The following is a 15,418-nucleotide window of genomic DNA, read 5'->3' as shown; positions in this document are numbered from 1 at the left end:
CAGGAGAGAGAGGAGGACTAAGGAGCTCAGTGATTTGCTGTTGGGGTGACTGCAGTCTGACCTCTGAGGATCATCTGGAAGGGATGCCAATGAACACGTTCTCCATTAGTTATAAATGAGAGGAATCTGAAGAAAGGACAGAAAATGCCACAGCTGAAGGATCAGCATATACTATGGGTAGGGGAGAGGGATGGTTTTCTTAGGGACACTCTGGCTGGGAGCCCTTTTCTACTGTAAATCATGAGGTGAGGTAAGTCCTCTAAATCAGCACCTCACTAACAGCAGACTTTGCCAAATGACATCTGGTCAGTCAAAATGGCATAACATGGTTTGGTTTCTTGAGATTTAGTAAGCATCATCTGTAGCATTCCACTGGATTCTTACAATAGCCTTTGAGATTCTTTTGTTGTTCCATGTTGCTCTCTTATTCTCCTCTCTTAACAAGCCATTTCCTTCCTTAAAGTCCTTTTTGGAAGGTAACCAATTTTTGGTTAAGGAAGTTCTTTTTTGAAAGGTACCCAGTTGCTTAGAGGATAAGAATCTTAATGTTGCATAAAAGAGCCTTCCTAACCTTCATCCAAGGTCACACAGAACACTTTTCCTTGTATTTATTTCCTAATTGTATTTGCTCTCTACTGATGTGCCTATTCAGGAACTTTACCAATTAGGATCTTTTCTATATGACAGACATCAATCTTTGGACATGTGTGTTATTTATATTTTATGCTTTTCAATTGGACTTTTGTAAATCATTTTAAACTACTCTTGGTAACTTGTTTTTTAAAATGCTTGAACATGTTTTCTAGTTAGCAATGTCAAGAATGAAGCAGTGATAATGAGTCCCACCTTTAGGAAATCTGGAGAATCTTAGACTTTAATATTTTTGCTGGTATCATCTAGACATTGTCTCATTTTGTCATCTAATATAATTTTCTTTTCTTATAGATCTTCTCTTTCAATTTTATAGTTTTGTACTGTTTCTGTTACTTTATTTTACCACTGTTAAATCTAATTAGGTTTACATTTAAATGGTTTCTATTTTTTCCACCAATTCATTCATACCCTAATTTGATCTGTAGATGCTCGTGTATTAGTTGCTAAACATTTTCTGTACCTTTTTGAGAGCAATATAATTCCTGAATTATATTGAATTCTTGCATAGCTGGTATTTTTATGGTTATTTTAATACTGGAATGACTTTTGAGTGGAAACATAGAATTACATTACACACTAATTCCTTGAAAATTCTGAAGACATTACTCCATCTAGAACAGATAGAGTAGGATACATCTTGCATCCAATGCTATGCAGACAAAAGTCTGAGACCAGCATGCTTTCAGCCTTGGTGAATAAACTACTTTTTCTGTCTTGTGGTTGTATTAGTTTTCACTAGGTAATATTACCTAGTATATAGCATATACCTAGTATACAGTATATATATGTTTACTATATACTATATTTAGTATAAAGTATATATATATTTAATATATACTATATATAGTATACTGTATATATATATATTATATACTATATTACCTAGTATGTAGCATATACCTAGTATACATTATATATATATATATTTACTATGTACTATATATAGTATACAGTATATATATATTTACTATATACTATATGTAGTATGCAATATATATATTTATTATATACTATATATATTGTAAATATATCCTATCCTAGTATATATATATCTCCTATATATCCTAGTATACATACTGTATATATAGTCTGTGTATATATATATAAATATATACACACTACATACTAGGTGTGTACTATATACTATTTATACTATTTTCTATGTATACATAAATATATATATAAATATATATAGCATATATAGTAAACATATATAAATTTGTATATATACTATATATAGTAAATATATATAGTATATACCTAGTATATAGTATATATATAGTATATAGTAAATATAGTGTGTGTATATATATATACTACATACAAAATATATACACTATATATATAAATTTATATATTTTATATATAAATATATATTTATATAAATTTATATTTATAAGAAAAATATTTTTATATATTGTATTATATATAGTATATATTTATAGTATATAGTATATATATATAGTATACTATACAATAGTATATAGTATTTATTTGGAAGAGAAGTTCCTTTAATGTATATTTCTGAATATTGCTATTGCCTCATTTGTCATCCTCAGATACAAAGATTCATATGTTAGGTTTCTGTGGTATGTCCTCAATATCTATGATCTTTTCTCAGATATCAATTTAATTCTCATGTTCTTTTATTATAAAACCTGTCAGTAATATAACCAACAACTTTTTCCAGTGTGAATTGTGTTCTTTATGGTTTCTAGCATAGTTTTAATCCCACCACAGCAATATTTGTTTACTTATATTACTTTCCTGATTGTGTCAGCTATCTTTCATCTGATATTCATTTCACATGTTTTCTTTAATTTCCTTGACTGTGGAAAGAAGATGCGATCTACAATAGATTTAATTAAATTTCTTGTAATCTGTTTTTTTTTTTTTCTTTTTTGAGATGGAGTCTCGATCCGTCACCCAGGCCAGAGTGCGGTGCCACACTCTCGACTTGCTGTAACCTCCACCTCCCAGGTTCAAGTGCTTCTCCTGCCTCAGCTTCCCAAGTAGCTGGGACTACAGGTGTGCACCATCATGCCTGGCTAATTTTTGTATTTACAGTAGAGGCAGAGTTTTGCCAAGTCGGCCAGGCTTGTCTCGAACTCCTGACCTCAACTGATCCACCAGCCTTTGCCTCCCAAAGTGTGAGATTACAGGTGTAAGGCACCACACCCAGCCCAATTTCTTGCAATCTTTTTTTAAAAAAACAAAACAAAACATGCTCTGTCTATTAAAATAACTCTTTCTCTATCCTCTATGTCATTTTAAAGGATTTGAGTTCTTGTTCTGATTATTCAGGCTTGAAATAGAATGATTTAGCTCAGCTCATTTTCCTAAAATGAGTGGGAAAGGATTCATCAGCAATCTCTTAATGATAACCATGACTCGCTAGGGAATCCTCCACTTACATCTGAGTAGAAGACCTGGAGGATGTAGTTTTTTTTATCATCACTTTGATAATTTATCAGTCTGACTGGATTGTGAAAAGAAGCTATGACCATGAGCATTTTCAGGAAGGTCACTTTGTTTCTACACAGTTTCATTCATGCTTATGTTTGTTGAAACCAGAAACACTACTGATTAGTTAGGTCTACTTCTGTTCCATGAGTATGTGCAATCCTTGGAGGCAGCTTTTGGTTTTGAATTAAGGTAACTCCCCATCCAGGGTGGGGTACCCATCCAGTTCAGAATAAGTTTCATTAATCTGTCATGAACCCCTTATAGTAAGAAGCCTAATCAGAGGACAGCTTCTTGTCTGAGAGCTTTCTTCGGGTATTTGCTTATTTGCTAACTCTGTCTCAAAATGGTGTTGATCCAAAGTGTTGAGATGTTCTCTTAAAGAAGCAGACTCCTTATTCTCTTAGGGACTGCTCCTAGCTCTCATTCTACTCTTTGGAATTTTGGGATATTATTGAGGCTGCATAGAATTTTAGCTACTCATACAGCATTGTAATTCTTTAAGAGCAAATTAAAAATGGAATTGTCCTTTGAAGGATTTCCTGAAACTGCATTTATTTATACCATATCTAGTTAAAATCCCAAAGCTATTTACTCTACCTAGTTTTCACTCAGCTATTAAGATATTAATTCCTACATTATTTTTGATAATATAGGCGTGTAAAAGTAATAAAATGTAAACATCTCCATCTCTATTTCCTAGAAGGAGTCAGACATTTGTTTCTTGGACACTTAAGGATAATTAATAGAATCCTTTTGGAGATGTCCTGAAGCCAACAACACTGATACTTTTGTTTGAGATACATGGGCCACTGAAGACCAGAGCCAGAAGAGCATGAATTGGAGAGAAAGAGGTGGTGTGACCCACGAGGAGATTTGACTCCCTGGGTCCTTGGTTGGATGAGGGCTTTGTGGCTCCTGTAAATGACAAGCACCTGCACACAGCTCACATGAAAGGCCCCAGGGCTAATGGTACCTAAAATCTGAATGGCTGCAGGTCTCACAGAAAGCTGAACCCTAAGTATGAAGGTGTGAGAGATACCCCCAAGATTTCAGTGCACAATTTGGCAGATAAAAATAAACCAAACACTTGCAGAAAGGTCATGTGAGCTCTAAGGATGTACAGGGTTTTAAATGACCCTGGGACAGTTTTTCTGAGGGCCTTTTGTCAATCTGAACGTATCAGTAGTCAATCCAATGAGGAAGCATGGGAACCTCCTTAGAGAGCAGCTTAAATAATTGAATAACTTTTAAAAAGATAATTATTTTCAACTATAAAATTATTCATAATTGGTATAGCATTTCATTGTACAAAGGAGAGGAAGGAAGGAAGGAAGGAAAGAAGGAATGAAGGAAAGAAGGAAGGAAGGAAGGAAAGAAGGAATGAAGGAAAGAAGGAAGGAAGGAAGGAAGGAAGGAAGGAAGGAAGGGAGGGAGGATCAATCAGGAATGTGGATAAGGTCATGGTCCACGAATCTCAGTTGCCTCCTTAAGTTTAAGCATTGTTCTGACTGGTGTCTCCTTCTCTCTCTTTTTCTTTCTCGCTCTCACCTACATGTTCCTTTCTATGCTACTAAAGATAAACAGATGGTATTTTGCATAATTGATTTTTATATATACATTTAATATATATAAGTATAAAGTTTTTTTAAACAAAAATTCGACATATATTGGAAAACTTTCCTTGCCTTGATTTACCTCATCCATTTCGGCTGTTAAATAATAATAATGATTGTAGTTATGATTATTATGGGTTTCATTGGTACCAGACACTGTTTTAACTGCTTTACTATTAACTTATTGAACTCATATAATGATCAATTTATGAAAGAGAAAACTGAATCACCAAGCATTAAATGAGTTGCCTAAGGTCAAAATTGTCCAAAATTCTCAGCTAGTTTGCCTCCAGAACTCAAGAGCAGAAGCACTACACTACAATTTCCTGGACCTCATTGATTTAATAATTTGCTACTCATATACATTTAAGCTTTTCATGATTTGATATGACAAACAGCCATGATGAAGTTACTGGTAACCTGAATATTTAGTGGACACTGGGATACAATGGGCCAGTTTCCACAGATGACTAATTCTTTTCACAAATCAAATGTAATGAATGTTCAGATACACTTGGCTTTCAGAAAAATCAGTACTTTTTCTCATAAACTGTGGTAATTAACTATATGACAAACTCCCTATAATTAAGGGATAAATTGCTGGCATAAAAATAAAGAATGCTTGCATGCTCTAATTACACTGCAGCTTATAGTTTATCAAACATGTACTTTGAACATAAAAGGTTATATAAGTACATAACTTCTAAAAGAAATCCTCTGCCTTCTCCATACAAAAGTGACAACCAGAAAATGACAGCTTGGCACAATAAAGCTAAAAGTCTTGGCCATGCTTGCCGACCAAACTTTCACACAGGGCTCCCTTACTCTTTTCAGAAGCCCAGCTTTAAGGTCTAATGTCACTCTCCAACTATTAATTATTAAGATCAAAGTACTGGGAAGAATTTTGCATTTACTTGTTAACCAGTATGAACCATGATGAATGCAGTAAGATGAGTACTCAGTGACATTGACAGGCTCTTGGAAACCAAGTTTAATTAGAACGAAGTATAAGGAAACCGATTTGACCATAGGCTAATTGATATAAACAAGAATTAAGTTTCTATGGCACATTTCTGGTTGCAAACTTCTAAATAAAGACCAAAATGCTTCTAATATAAAACATTGGAATAAATGTAGTTATAGATACATTTAAGAAAGATTAATAAAAACAGGCACAATAATTATCTGTCCAATTATTTTGTTTCAGGGTAGCAGGTGGCCAGAGCCTAGCCTGGCAGCTCAGGGCACAAGGAAGTAACAGGCCCTGGACAGGACATCATCCCACAGCAGGTGCACTAGCATAACACACATCACATTCACCCACACTGGGACCATTTAAACATGCCACTTCACCTAATAGGTACATCTTTGGGAGGTGAGAGGAAAACAGGGTAGAAAAGCCATGCAGATATGGGGAGAACATGCAAACTCCACACAGACAGCAGCCCTAGCCAGAGAGTGATTTTTTTCTCATCAGTGTTAGAAAGAAATGATATTGAATGAAATAATGTAATTTGAGGACCTGCTGTGTATTTATCCCAAATGCTCCTCATCATACACAAAAAGAGAAAGCTCTTGCAGGCTTCCGTTAAGTGACAGCCTTCCTCCCTTTCTGCCTGATGAACACCAGTACATGTCCTCTCAGCAGCACCGTTCCAAAAGCAAGCCTGAGATGTATTCCTGGCACCCGGCCTCATGATCATCCCATGCTCTGCGTGAGTGCAGGGGGCAGGACTTGCACTTGCAGACAGCATTCTGCCTGGGAACAGGAATAAAAGTATGGGAGTGTAAAGTTGGAGCTCAGCAGAGTGTGGTGCCCTGGCACTACATGAGTAAGGGGAGAACCGAATCAGATTCAAACCATTTTTATTTCCTAGCTATCAGAGTGAAAACAAAGCGTACAAATTGGTGATGACAACAAATTAATAAAAGAAACATGCCACTTAATCTAGTATGTACATAAATATAGATATTAATGAATACTCATCTCTGGCGATTTATAGATTAATAGAATATTTTCGCTTTTACCATCCAATATTTCAAAGCTCACTCTAAATAAAAATGAACTAGCATAACATCAACGAAAAGAATCTTTTAAATAATTTAATAGATACAGTGGCGTAGTGATATATATGAATATTTGGCAATGCTTGAAAGCTACCAAAGAACAGCCATGCTAATAAATGTTAAAAAGTAGAAGGCTGTGATTACTACTGAAGTTAATTTCAGAGGTATTCAAAATGAAAAGGTTGTAATAGTTACCCTGACCATATTATTCAAAATATGTCTAAGACCTCTTCCTATAATTCACAACATTTCTTTTTTCAGATGTTAGAGATGGGCCCAGGCTGGAGTATAGTCGTGTGATCATAGCTTACTGCAGCCTTGAACTCCTGGGTTCAAGCAATCCTCCTGTGTCAGCCTCTGAGTCTCTAGGCTACAGGCACATGCCACTGCATTTGGCTTATTTTTTAATTTTATTTTTTGTAGAAATGAAGTCTCACTATTGTTACAGCCCAAGCTGGTCTCAAATTCCTGACCTCAAGTGATCCTTCCACCTTAGCCTCCCAAAGTGCTGGGATTACAGGCATGAGCCACTGTGCCCCAGCTAAATTCCACTGTTTTTAATCTTTATTTAATAAATTAAACAAGATCTAATTTTGTACAGATTATTCCATTTTTAAACATATTTTCTTATAAAGCTATGTGTCTCAAAATGTTACATTGTATACTTTTCCTCAGCTGATTATCAATGATCTGGACTTTGCAAATTAACCATTTGGAAGTCCAGTTTTCTTAATCGTAAAATAGGAATGTGCATTATAATAGGATATCAGCTAAGACACTATAGAAAAAAAAGTTAAAACAATCCAGTGGCTTAGAGGAGAAAGTAGTTCACTTCTTTCTCAGGACCATCTAGGCTGGGTATATGAACTCTGCTCCATAAGCTCATCCAAGAACCCAGGCTGGCCTGATAGATTGGTCACAATCACAAAGTGATTTCCAAGGTTGCTCCAGTCATTACCTTTCCAGTTGGTAAGAAGGGGTAGAGAATGTCCAGGGCAAGAGTCTTCAAAGAGATAAATCAGAGGTTGTACTTGTCCTTCCGCTCACATTCCATTTGTCTAAACTTGGTCTCATGGTTACACCTAACTGTAAGGGAAGCTGGGAAATGTAGATTTTAGCTGGGCAGTCATGAATGTAGCGAAAATTGGGGAATTCAATTACTAAAAGGAAGAAGGGCAGAAGGAATACTGAATATTAGCAGTTCTTACCATTATAACGAGGACCATGTTTAAAAATTGTTGTGAGGGCTGAGACTGTATTTGTAGAGCATATATAAACCTCAGCACAGGACTTGATACATACTGACAATCATCATTAAGTGGAAGTTATTATTCGTGTTAGGATGTTACTATTACTAAGTACTTCTATTCTTACCTGAATGCTTGAATTCTCTCTAAAGTATTATGGACAACTTATTTTTTAGCTATTCTGGAGTTCCTATAGTAAAAGGAAATTTTGTCTCTTTTAAGGCAGCCATTTAGTTTTCAGAGATTTTCCTTCTTTCTAGCCATAATTTATATTCTTATGCTCACCCTCCTTTGTTTTATCCTAATTGTGATCTCAGACACCCTCCAGAAGAATTCTCATTTCTCTGTCATACAAAAGTCCTTCAGATTCTTATGGGAAGCTATTGCTTCTTTCGTGAGTTTTCTTCAAGCACTTTTTTGTTCCTCCAACAGTCCCTCATAATCCATGATGTTGAGTAAACCCACCATCCTAAAGACATTCATTCACTTATTTAACAAATATTTATTGAGTAACAACTATTTTATCAATGCCCACTTTAAAACTGTTGTCAAGATCAGTACACAGTATTCAAAGTTTGTCTGGCCAGAGCCTAGCAGGACACACCATCAATCCCCTCATTCAGGGTATCATTTTCCCCAAGTGGGCCGTACGATCATTTAACCCTTTTGGCAGCCTTATCATGCTGTGGACACAGGTTGACTTGGTGTCTATTCCACCCCAAGCCTTTTTCATTTGTGCAGTTAACCAAGGTGTACCTTCCCTACACGTGAAGTTTTTTGAAAATCCAAATACAAACTGTTTCCTTTATTTCTAGTTAATGAATTGTATCGTATTGTAGTCTCTGAAGAATTTTTATTCTTTCATTGAATATGTTAATTATCTCACACAGATTCACACAATCTGAACACCTGATGAGCACGTACTGACTCTTCAGCTAAGATATTGATCAAAATGAGGAAGTGAGAGGACTGAAGAGAAGCCACTAGTACCCCTCAGAGCAATCACTTAACTAGTTACAAATGCACGTAACTGCACCAACATTGAGGAAGTATTATCCTATGTTGTTCCACAAAAGTCTCGAGAAAATACCTGGTTTCTGTGCTCACTGCCAAGCCCAGTGAAGCCTTGGCCGACCAGTCCAAGTGCTACCTTCCGGCTGCATTCAGCCCAACAGAGCAGAATCTCCCTGATTAGGAGAGCAGAATTGGTGTTTTCCTGATGTCAGAACTTTGTGTGCTGAGATTCAACACATTTTTATTGAACGGTAATTGTGGGCCAGGCATTGTACTGAGCACTTTCTTACATAAATGGAGCATGGAAGACATGGAATATATTTTGTAAAAAAAAAATGCATATATCCTCAAGTAAAACTATCTTATTTGTCCTATGTGTGAGACCAGTACACAATGGTCCCTATTTAGAAATTATGGCAAAGTACTAAATGGATTTCACATACAGGTACTCCTCAGCTTTTAGCATAAGGAATACAAACAGATACTTTATTTTATTTTTGAGACAGAGTCTCACTCTGTTGCCTAAGTTGGAGTACAGTGGCATGATCTTGGCTGACTGCAACCTGTGCCTCTCAGGTTCAAGCGATTCTTGTGCCTCAGCCTCCTAAGTAGCTGGGACTACAGGAGCATGCCACCATGCCCACCTCTTTTTTCTGTTTTTTTGATAGAGATGGGGTTTTTCCATGTTGGCTAGGCTGGTCTCAAACTCCTGGCTTCAAGTGATCTTCCCGCCTGGCCTCCCAAAGAGCTCAGGTTGACTGTAGGCCAGGTGTGAGCCACCGCGACTGCCCTACAAACAGAATTTTAAAGTGTGATATATATTTTTCTATTATCTCCTCAGTGACTTAATTATTGCTAAATATCACACTACACCCTGAGGCTAAGTAAATCAAGATAAACTGTGTGGACATGCTCCAGATATACTTACAGGAATATAATTCATTTGCTCTAGACATTTAGAATTTAAATTGTGAGTCACCTGTACAGATGTTACCTTTTCCAAAGGGCTTTCTACTCGAGGAATGCTGATCATTGGCATCTGTGCCAGATTATCCATGTGTATATGTTCACTTTCTGCTTGTCTTCCTTTGAAATTATTTACCACGCACACAACCTAAAATTTCAGAAAACAATTACAGTTAAAGCAAAACTGAGCTCACAGTGGCTTTCACCCTTCTGAGGGGCTTAATAAATCTAAACATGTAAGAAAGTATTAAAATTTCTTAAATGTTACATGTATATGAATTTATATCCAGATTTACTGTATACATTTATTGTAAAATTTATTGTATAAATGTTAAAGCCACGCCAATGCAGATATGTTCAAGAAAACTCACCAGTTAATATGTAGCTCACTTAATTATGATATTTTTCTTATTCTAAAATTTTCATTAGATTAAAGTATAGTCAATGCTCAAATCAATCATAACACCATAACCTTGTAAAAATTCACAGCAAGCTAATCTTTTCCTAATATGGCTAATCTACAACTTAATTTAAATGCTAATTATTTTTCTTTGCTTCAGTATCATCATATTCATAATAGACCTTCTGCAATTGGCACTCTCTAATTTAGTAGCATCCCTAATTAACATAGTTTATCATCTATTATTGTGTCTCACATATACCTGGCATTCCAACAATAGCTTACTGAGGTTACGACTGAAATAGAAAACCCTTTACATAAAGGAAATTGACCCTTGTTTCAATTGATTTTACCTCACAGGTGACAGAATTTGAACTAAACCAGAGGTTCTCATACTTAATGTGAATAAAAATACATTTCCGGCATTGTTAAAAATGCACATCCCTCAGCCCTCCCCTAAAGATTCTGATTTAGTAAATGAAGAATGGGGCCTGGGAGTTGGTACTTCAAAAATGCATTCAAGAAGCTTCTAATGCAGGTGAATCATATTTAAGAAATAACGAAATAAACATACCAGGAAAATTATTTGCTATTGTTTGCTTATACAATAAAAAAGCTATTATTGGGAAAGTTATTCTTGAGTTTTCTTTACTGCATTTCATATTCTGTTACAAATCAAAATACAAGTCTTACTTGCAGCTATAACCTAACATTCATTTTGTAAAGTAGATACTTAATATATAATTATACATTTACATTTCATATTTTCACAAATGCTACATTGAAAAGCCTTTTCTTTAGTAGAGTTGGTTACTGAATATTTTCAAAGGCCAATTAGATCTTGGTTGCTTTCCATTTTTTCACTATAATTTACAAATCTACAAAATAATAACAAGTACTGAGACTATATGTCAGAAAAAAACTTCTTTGCAAATTGTTACATACTTCTTATCCTTCCACTTCCCAGAAGAATTACAGATTAGAAAATCAGATCAAAGCCTGGTAATTTGATACCTCAACTTTGCAGTTGCCACCAAGATCTTTAAAGTAAGGGCCAGTAAGGGCTTGGAGATGGGTACTTGATAAGATTGCTATCTCATGATGTTGCCAGCTTCATAAGCCCACAAAGGTCTAATAGATACTGATTGCTCTAGAGATAAGGTAAGCAAAGTTTGTCTGTAAAAAGAAGATAGGAAATATTTTTGGCTTTACAGCCTTACAACCTTTGCAGCAACTATTCAACTCTGCCTTTTTGGTGCAAAAGCAGCCATTGACAGTTCATAAGCAACTGGGAGTGTCAATATTCCAATATAACTTTCTTTACAAAGATGGGCAGCAGATCAAATTTGGTCTGTGGGCCACAGTTGGCTGACTGACCACTGCTCTAGAGTACAAAGGAAATAATGAAGAATTTTAGCCAACAATAACAACAATGAAACAAATAAGCAGTTTCACACTCATTTCATGAAATCTGCACACACATACAGATTTTCCTTTTCAGGAGTATTATAAATTATTGGAAAATTGGGAAGATGAATAATATTGCTAATAATTATTTTGAAGTAAAATTTGTTAAAGTAACTGTACATAAATATATGGAACTCATGAGATAAAGGAAAGTTCATCTAGTGTCAATATGGGCTTTTGGAATTATTATTATTTCATATTATTTAGGTTTTGGAAACTCTTTGAAGGATGTATTGGTTATCTCTTTGCCTTAATAAAGGATCAGGGAAACGCCACTGAAGCAGCTGAGAATCTGCATATGAAATACTTAAGTGACTAACACATAGCAGATACTTGTTAAACTGTATCTACTAGCATAATGATTATTCTTATTAATTATCAGGAAGGAAATGACCTTTCTGTAGAGTTACATTCCAATATTTAATAAGACTCATCTGCTACCATTTGCAAGTATGGAACAGATATCCTGTTTGTAAAAATGCTGATAAGAAAAAGCGAGGGAACTGGTTTTTGATCCTGAGCATGCCTGAGTTTGCGTGTTCTTGGACAGTTGTCAGGGTCTCACTTTTCTCAATTAAAAAGTGCAGAGGTTGCAATCGATCACTAAGTTAACTTCATTTCTTTGGCTGGCAAAGATAATGACAATTCAACAACTACTCAAAACTAAACTCAAGATCTGCCCCCTCCAGCACCCACTCCAAACTTGATCTTTTCTCTGGATACTTTGAAAGAAAGGCAATGTGCCACCCCATCCCCAACACCTACCTCCACCCCAGTGCAGCTGCACAAGTCTGAAAACTTGAATTAATCCTTTATGCTTCTCATACTTGATCAGTTACTGAATCTGCTCAATATTACTTTCTAAATATATTGATTTCTTGTATTGCTTCATTCTATCTCCTCTACCAACTCCAAAAACTAAGCAATCACCACTTGTTGCCCAGATTCCTACACAGCTTTCTAAACTGTTTCTCTAAAAGTAATCTTGTCCCCTCTTTTTCCACAATAATATGAGAATGATCTTTCCAAATGCAAACTGGATTATGTTACCCCTTAAAGCCATTCATGGCTTGGCTTTCCATTTTTCTTAAACTGTAAACCCTGGCCCAGGCCCACTGTTGCAGCTTTCCTCTGTTTTCAAAGTACTTTCTGTTCCCTTTCACATACTGCTGTTTGGATACACCTCATGTCCACTGTCTTTGGATGCCATATCTATCTCAGACATGAAGTCGTATCTCAGCATCATTTACTCATGGGTGCATTCCTTGAACTCCTACCTGGGATGGTTTATTTTGTTTTTGTTTGCTTTTTGCTCACATGGAGGTGTGATTCTTTTTATTGGCGCCATTAGTAAGAAATTAAACATCACTTAAAATAATACTTTGATTGATGTCTCTTCCAAGTTCCACACATGCAGGGCTGCCCCTTTTTGCTCACCACTGTGCTCCCACTGTCACAGTGAATGAACAGATTAATGAATGAGCATGCATCCAGGACAAAAATTCTCAAGTTTCCTGATGTGATTGTATAATTTAACATTACTTTGCTTTCATACATTCTATTTTTACATTAGTGACTTCCATTTATATAACTGTCATAATTCTATTTTCTCCTACAAAAATGATATTTTCATTTTCCTTAGTGATGAAAACTTAATCTGATCCGTTCTTGTTCATTTTCACTCTTTGTGGCAAATGAAACATGATTATTGCATGGGGTTAAGTGCATGGGCCTTGGGGTCAAACTGGTCTGGATATTAATCCTGGATCTCTCAGCTACTACCTTTGTGAATATGGGCAAGCTACTCCATATAATCAGGTCTCAACTTTTTTTAACCTGCAAAATGAGGACAATAAAAACTACATTTTACTGATCTGTTCTGAGGGTTAATTGCATTAATGCGGTAAAGAGCACCATAACTATTATTGTGATATTAATAAGCTATTGTTGTGGCTCGATAGCCTTTCTGCCTGACACTGTCATATATGTAATAATCAATCTACAACTATTATTCAACATGTTTGTTCTATATTTTGCTAAGTATAGTGATTCTGCTCCTAACTTGAAACAAAATTCATGAGATAAGAGTGATACAATTAACACAGTACATAATTCCTTATTAAATTATAAGAGAACAGACTAAGAGAGTGGTAGAAATTCAGGAAAAATGGAAAAATCAGCTAATCAGGGAAGGTTCCCGGGGAAATTAGATCTCGTCTGAGCCAAATCTCATGTGTGTAAAGAGTTTGAATATAGTCCTTAAATGTGAAGACTGTGGTATTTAGTGTCTTGTTTGCAATAGGCTGCCCTTCTTACATGTGTGATTTCACATGATCCTTAAAAGATCCCTGGGAAGTAAATAAAAAATTCTTTATTCATTCTTTCATGTATTAATTCATTCATCATGTATTCACTCAGTAACTCCTCTGTACTAGACCTCGTTCTAGTTATTGGGGATATGCTGTGAACAAACCGAACAGAAGACTTCATAAGGAGGTGACATTCTAGTGGGATTGATAATGAAGCCACACCAAACATGTTACATGTGGTATACTGCACAGCAATTTATTACACATTAATTAACAGTACATATTAAAAGTTGAAACATCCTATGTAGAAAATGAAGTAGGGAATGAGGAAAGGAATCCTCAAAGAAGGGTAGTCATTTTAAACATGTTTCAGGAAAGGCCTCACTATTTTAGTAAGAAACAATCATGTCTAGAATTCAAAGAGTATGGTCAGAGAGCAAAGATACAAAACATGGAAGAAATATTTTCATAGTGGTAATGAACCTGGCCTAAATGAATTACTGGTGTCTGGAATGAACCAGGAGAATAAGCTGCTGTGTGGAATGAACCAGGAGATTCTACTCTTGGAGACCTGGGGTAGATTAGCATTAATTTTATTTTGGAATCACTTTAGAATTCTGCACATAATGCAAGATAATTAGAAACACCCCAAGATATTACAACATATTACAGGCCAGAGCTGGAGTTACTGCTCAAAATAAATGTGTTTCCCAAATGAGAAAACTGGAAATCATCATAGAAGGCTCCCTGTGCCTCGTCCATATCACCTTCCATGTTCCACCAGGGTCCAAACCATTCTACCTCCTAAATATCCAGGAGGACGTGATGGGTATCCTCCCTCTTTGTGCCACTGAGGACCAATTTATACCATCCTGTTTTCCTGGTCCTTCATAACCCATCTCTTCTATCCTCCACTTTGTCATAGCATCCTGCAAACATGTTTTCAAAACACAAATCTTATCATAGGGTAAAAGGGACTGAGAGGAAGCAAACTATAATTTGTGGAACTTTTTCCAGTCATTCATGTAGCCATTCACTGAACATGCACTGTTTTGTTTAACCTTTATAGATCCTTATTACAATCTTTTAGGGAGGTGTTATTCAGCCACATTTAAATATACCTATAGGCATTCACACTCACGGTTGCAAATAAATGCATAAATGCATTTTAAGTTATTATCTAGGCATTATTTTCATATAATCTTTTCATGATGT

The 15,418-nt window shown here is 35.6% G+C and overlaps 1 protein-coding gene across 5 annotated transcripts in view; it reads right to left on the bottom strand.

Moving 5' to 3' along the window:
• Window positions 1–15,418, bottom strand: part of PLPPR5 (phospholipid phosphatase related 5) — a 114,531-nt gene that overhangs the window by 15,079 nt on the left and 84,034 nt on the right. The window contains exons 5-6 of one of the 5 annotated variants that reach the window (XM_074381381.1): window positions 10,056–10,175; window positions 2,159–7,898 (exon numbers count right to left, since the gene is read on the bottom strand). In XM_074381381.1, the coding sequence (XP_074237482.1) occupies window positions 7,806–7,898; window positions 10,056–10,175 (213 nt within the window). In that variant the 3' untranslated portion in view covers window positions 2,159–7,805. The other 4 variants (XM_074381382.1, XM_074381380.1, XM_003933322.4 and 1 more) reach the window with 4 other exon arrangements.

This window comes from Saimiri boliviensis, chromosome 11 (genome assembly GCF_048565385.1).
Source record: "Saimiri boliviensis isolate mSaiBol1 chromosome 11, mSaiBol1.pri, whole genome shotgun sequence".
NCBI lineage: Eukaryota > Metazoa > Chordata > Mammalia > Primates > Cebidae > Saimiri > Saimiri boliviensis.
This window is presented reverse-complemented; position numbering and strand designations above follow the sequence as displayed.